Source organism: Galeopterus variegatus, unplaced genomic scaffold (assembly GCF_000696425.1).
Source record: "Galeopterus variegatus unplaced genomic scaffold, G_variegatus-3.0.2 Scaffold1373, whole genome shotgun sequence".
Taxonomy (NCBI): domain Eukaryota; kingdom Metazoa; phylum Chordata; class Mammalia; order Dermoptera; family Cynocephalidae; genus Galeopterus; species Galeopterus variegatus.
Genome location: NW_007727484.1, coordinates 212,954 through 218,953, shown reverse-complemented (window position 1 = coordinate 218,953; position 6,000 = coordinate 212,954). Strand labels below are relative to the sequence as shown.

The following is a 6,000-nucleotide window of genomic DNA, read 5'->3' as shown; positions in this document are numbered from 1 at the left end:
TTTTTTTTTTTTTTTTTTTTTCCCTTTTTGTCTTTTTTCATGTCTGGCAACGAATTGCAACCCTCAGTGTTGCGCCCGTACTGGACCGGGACTGGCAGCGGGATCCCAACCCTCGGTGTTGCGTCCGCACCTCGCTCAGCCAGTGAGCGGGAACCGGTCTGTATGTGGGATCCGAACCCTCGGCGGGAGCGCTGCCGCGCTCCCAAGCAGCGCACTGTAGCAGTGCGCCACCGGGCCGGCCCCATTTTTTTGTCCTTTTTGAGACCGACCACACCGCGCTCAGCCAGTGAGCACTGTGAGCGCACCCCCAGTGCCGCACTCTCCTGAGTGCGCCACGGGCTCGGCCCTATTGAGACTTGTTTTACGACTTTGAATGTGGTTACTTTCATTAAGTGTTCTGTTTGCACTTGGAAAGAATGCACGCATCTGCTGCTGTTGGGTGTCTGTTGTCGTTGGCTGTATCTGTTGACATGCAGCTTAGCCCTGCTGTACCCTTGCTGGCTGTCTGTCTGCTTGTTCCATCAGGTGTGTAGAAAGGGGTATTGAAATCTACGTACTTGTGTGTGTAGAAAGGGGTATTGAAATCTATGTACTTGTGGAATTTTTACTTCCCCTAGCACTTCTATCAGTGTTTGGTTGCTGTGTTTTGGAGCTCTTTTATTGTCCCCTTTATCATCATGGAATGACATTCCTTGTAATATTCTTTATTCTATAATCTACTTTGATATTAAAGTAGCCACTCCAACTTTTTTTAAAATTCATTTTTGCATAGTATACCTTTTCCTTTCCTTTAACCTATGTTTCTCATTTAATATATGTTTATTGTAGGTTTGTTGTATTGCTTTTTTATCCACTCTGACCATCCTAACCCTTTTAATTAGGGTTTTAGGCTATTTACATGCTTATTAACACTTTTTATTTCCTTTTCAATAAATTGCCTATTTGTATCATTTTCCCTTTTTTTAGTAAGGGTTTTTTATTTTTCTTGTTGATTAAAGCATTTATTTATGTCTGTATATTAATCTCTTGTCAATTTTAGAAATAACAGTTGCATCATTATCCATTGCTTAACTCTGCCTGTTTATGTTCCTTGTAGAGCAGACATCTTTAATTCTAATGTAATCAGACTTTTCTTTTTCTTGTTATGATTTATGCTTTTGATGTTTTATGAAAATTTTTACAGTTTCTAGGCCACAAGTCTGTTATTCTACATTTCCTTTATTAACTTTGAGGTTCTCAGACCATCTAGCACAGTCTTTCCCTCTGAGCGTATAGAAATGTGCAGAAGCAGCCCCAGAGGTTTTGTTAAGACCCACATGTGTGGATTCCAGCTTCAGATGTTCAGAATCAGCAGTTTGGGGTGTACCCAGCAGTTTGCCTTCTTTCATCTGCTTCCAGCTCTAAGCTGGCTTGGGCCGCTGGTCCTAAAACCCCACTTTGACTAGGAGAAACCTAGAATCCACCTTTGCCAGGGGTGTTAGGTAGGGGCTCATTTAAATTTTTCTATTAAGGGCCGAGCCCGTGGCGCACTCGGGAGAGTGCGGCGCTGGGAGCGCAGCAGCGCTCCCACCACGGGTTCGGATCCTATATAGGGATGACCGGTGCGCTCACTGGCTGAGTGTGGTGCAGCCAGTCTCAAAAAGGACAAAAAAAAAAAAATTTTTTTTTTCTATTAAAATGAGCCTTTCTCTTTACTATTCTTTTTCGTGATTTACTTGGGTATTTGTGAAAATTTATTATTTATGCATTTTAGAATAAGGTTATACACTAATTGGGATTTTGACTAGAATATCATTGAATCTATAGATTTAATTTGAGGGAACTTGACAGCTTTGTAATCCTGTCATCCCATTCCAAGAGCATGAAATGCCCTCCATTTAAGTTTTATTTTTCTCCACACAGGTGTTGAGTAATCTTGGCTAATTTTTTATATCCTTTGTTGTTTTTCCTGCTTTTGTGAATAATATCTTACTTTTTCTCTTACATTTTCTAGTTAATGTTGGTGTAGAGAAATGCCCTCGGTTTTGTAATTACATTTTTAATTCAGCAATCTTAGTGCACTCGTGTGTTTTAGTTGCTGATTGATTCTGTTTTTAAGTAGTTGATTGTGTTAGGTGCGGTGAGCAGTCTGTCTCACCATTCTTATCCTTTGCACCTTTGTTTTCTCTTTCTTCCCTGTTAGTGTCACCCAGTACCTCCTTTTTATGTTAAACACTAGTAGTGTGGATGTCCTTATGTTATTTCTGATCTTAAATGAAATTAATTTAATATTTCTGAGTAAGTATATACCTGCTGTGGAATTTGGTATATAGCCTTCTCCAAGTTCAGAAAGTTTTCACCTATTTTATTTTGCTGCGGGTTAAAAATTTATCGATAGCTGTTCATTCAGAAAGTATTTATTGTGCACATATTATGTGCCAGGCTTTGTTTATGTGCACAAGGTGTAGTAGTGAACAAACAGACAAAACCCTTGATCTTGTAGAACTCACAATCTGGGAGGGAAGGACAGACGATCAGTGTGACAAATAATAAAGTGCAAGTATATTAGGAGAGAACCAGGAGGAACAGTAGAACTGAGGGAAGGGGACAGTGGTGCCTTGAACCTGATGAGTGCTCTTTCTGCATCCAGAGACGTGTTGTGGGGTTTTCTGGGAGTTTTCTGCTTCAGCCATCAGTGAGATTAAAGGTATCTATCAGTCTTCTGATGTAAACTGCATTTCTTATTTACAACCACCCTGGGTGTAATCTGTTAATTTGTCACGGGAGACTGAACCTCTATAGAGAATGTCGTGTAGATCAAGGATATGCTGAAAGTGTGAAACTTTTTCTTTAAGTTTGTTCTTGGGAAGCTACTTCAGAAGACTATTTTCTATCTACAAATAATGCTCAGTTTTCTCTTATAGTGGTGACTCCCCAAATTTAACCAATAAACTTTCAGAGTTAATGTTTAAGAAATAACTTTGTATTTAGTTACTTTGAACTTAAATGTTGGTTTGTATATGAAATAAGAGTTTTCTATACAAGTTCTATACAAGGCAGTGAAAGAAATTGTAGCTCTTCTGCTGGTGGTTCCCAGGAGGTGCTGCCAGCGGCCACTGATGCCCTTTCTGCTCTGTCCACAGACGCCCTTTCTGCTCTGTCCACAGAGATCCTGATGGCTGCCGACGAAGGCTCAGCAGAGAAGCAGGCAGGAGAGGCCCACGTGGCTGCAGATGGTGAGACCAACGGGTCTTGTGAAAAAGGCGATAGCAGCAGCCACCTGAATGCAGGAAGACACATTCAGGAGAATGCAAAAATCAGCCCACAGGAAGGTACCAATAAACTAACCCGAATAGCGGAAAACGGGATTTCAGAAAGAGACACAGAAGTGGGGAAGGAAAACCATGTTGCAGCAGATGACTTTATACAGACTTCTGTCATGGGCAGCAACGGATACTTCTTACATAAACCGGCCTTGCAGGGGCAGCCCTTGAGGACTACCAGCACTCTGGCCTCCTCGCTTCCTGGCCATGCTGCGAAAACCCTTCCTGGAGGGGCTGGAAAAGGCAGGACTCCAAGTGCTTTTCCTCATATGCCAGCCGCTGCACCAGCTGTGCCTGGGGAGGGGAGCACAGATGCAGAGGAACGAAAGCCCACGGCCCCTGGTGCTGACGTCAAGGTTCACCGGGCACGCAAGACCATGCCAAAATCCATCTTGGGCCTGGTAATTTGTGTCTTCTTTTGCTGTTTCCTTTTTGTCTTTCTTCTGTTTTGTTTCAATGATGGCAATGTGCATTAAAGAGAAAGGCTAGTAAATGGTAGTGGTCATTTCACTGAGTTACTCTGGGCCTGTGAAAAGTTAGGAGATGCTGCTAATGCTTCATGTGTGAATGACAGAGCCGGATGGCTCTGGCTCTGTTTCCTTCTTGTGCCTTGCTCTTCTTATAGGACTCTATTGTCCCCTGTGTGAAGATGTGTCACATTCTTTCAAGGAGACCACTCCCTTTCCTGCTTTGGGCCCGAGGGTTTTCACTCTAGCTAGGGAAGGCTCAGCACCCACCCATGTCATTGAGAAGTGAGTAGCAATGAGGTTGGTTAGGAACCCAGTGTGACAGAAGTGAGAGGACAGAGGGCTGTATTGAGACATGCCCTGGGCTCCCTCCTGACACCAAGCTGCCAGGATCAGGCTGTCCTTGAGGGCAGGGTGAGTCTTGGGCCTGATCATTCAACACAGGCGGTGTGTACTTCATTTAACACCCAGTGTGCTGGTCTTTCGTTCATCACCATATCTCACGTGGTATACGCATGATAAATTTTTTCAAAATGTGTGCACTGCTGTTGTTTTGCTCTCTCAGTTGGATGTCATTTTGGCTGGGCATGAATTCTAGGTTTATGATCAAATTCCCTTGGAACTTCTTGTATCTGATGTTGCTGGTGAGCATGCTGAAGCCATTGTCTTGTCCTTTGTTTGTAAATCATCTGCTGTTTCCTCTTTGCAGTTATTTAGGGCTGCATGTATTGAACCTTTTTCTCATGGGCCCTTATCAATCTGAGGATTTGTGATTTTAGCTCCAGGAAAATGCTTTTTATAATTTTTCTTTCCATTTTCATCCCATAGAACTCCTTTTTAAATGGACATTGGATCTTCTGTCTCCTTGGACAGTTACTTGTCTGTTTTCCAGCTCCAAATTTGTTCTTTAGCCCTTTGCATTCTTGTTCATTCCATATATTAATATATTTTATTTTTTATATCCAATATGTCTAATTAGTTCCTTTAATGTAAAAGAAGAAACTTCTGAATTATATTTTGTCTTCTTCAAAAGATATTGATTATAATTCTTTTATAGTTTGTTATAAATTCTTTTATATTTAGTTTGTTATATGTTCCTCCAGTAGGAGTTCCTCTGTGTGGGCTTGGCATCTCTTGTTCCTGATGACTTTTCCCCTCTCAGATGTTCATTTCTCCCCACCCAGGGGTGTGCTGGTCTTTGTTTCTGTGATGTAGCACTGGCCTTGCTGTGAGTGCAGTACCCGCCTGCAGCAGTAGTAGTGGTGGTGGGTGCACTGCGGAGCTGGAGTGCTGGCCTCTGACCACGACCTGTGGGCTCCCCTCTCCCCAGGGGTCCCCATGGCCGCCAGATGTTCTGTTCCCTTCTAGGACAGCCAGGGTGGGCACCTTCTTTTTTTTTTTTTTCTTTTTTTTTTTTTTCTTTTTTTTTTTTTTCTTTTTTTTTTTTTTCCTTTTTTGTCTTTTTTTTACTGACCGGTAACGGGATCGCAACCCTTGGTGTCGCGCCCGCACCGGGAACCAGCAACAGGATCACAACCCTCGGTGCTGCGCCCGTACCACGCTCAAGCAGTGAGCGGGAACCGCTCTCCACATGGGATCCGAACCCTCGGCGGGAGCGCCTCCGCGCTCCCAAGTGGCACACTATCCAGTGCGCCACCGGGCTGGCCCGGGTGGGCACCTTCTGATGCCACACTCACCAGTCACCCCAGTCCTGGTCCAGGGGCTCCCCCATTTCCAGCTTGGCTGGCTGGACTTAGCTTCAACCTTCTGCAGCATTCTGTATATGTCAGAACTTTGAAACATTTAAAAATAGTTATAGATTCACAGGAGGCTGAAAAAATAGTGCAGAGAGAGCCCATGTAGCTTTCACCCAGCTTCTCTTACTGGTAACATTTTATATAACATATATAACATTTTATATAACATACGATGTAAAAACCAGGACATTGACATTGGTACAGATCTGCAGATCTTACACAGTTTCACCATAACTTTTCCATGCACGTGTGTGTACACATAGTTCTGTGCAGTGTGATCATGTGTGGGTTTCTGTAACCACCATGGCCGTTAGGACACAGAACATTGCATCACACCAGGGTACCTGCAGTCCTTCCTTGTAGTCACCCCAACCTGACCTAGCCCCTGGTAACCCTAGTCTGTTCTCCGTTTCCGTGATTATTTCAGGTATTACAGAAACAGAGTTAAGGAGTATGTAACCTCTTGAGAGTGGC

The 6,000-nt window shown here is 43.3% G+C and overlaps 1 protein-coding gene across 1 annotated transcript in view; it reads left to right on the top strand.

The window, feature by feature from the left end:
- The window catches only part of EHMT1 (euchromatic histone-lysine N-methyltransferase 1), a 204,400-nt gene that overhangs the window by 93,092 nt on the left and 105,308 nt on the right, over positions 1 to 6,000 (top strand). Inside the window, exon 4 of the mRNA XM_008576613.1 lies at positions 3,147 to 3,703. Coding sequence (XP_008574835.1) covers positions 3,147 to 3,703 — 557 coding nt within the window. The remainder of the gene's footprint in view (positions 1 to 3,146; positions 3,704 to 6,000) is intronic.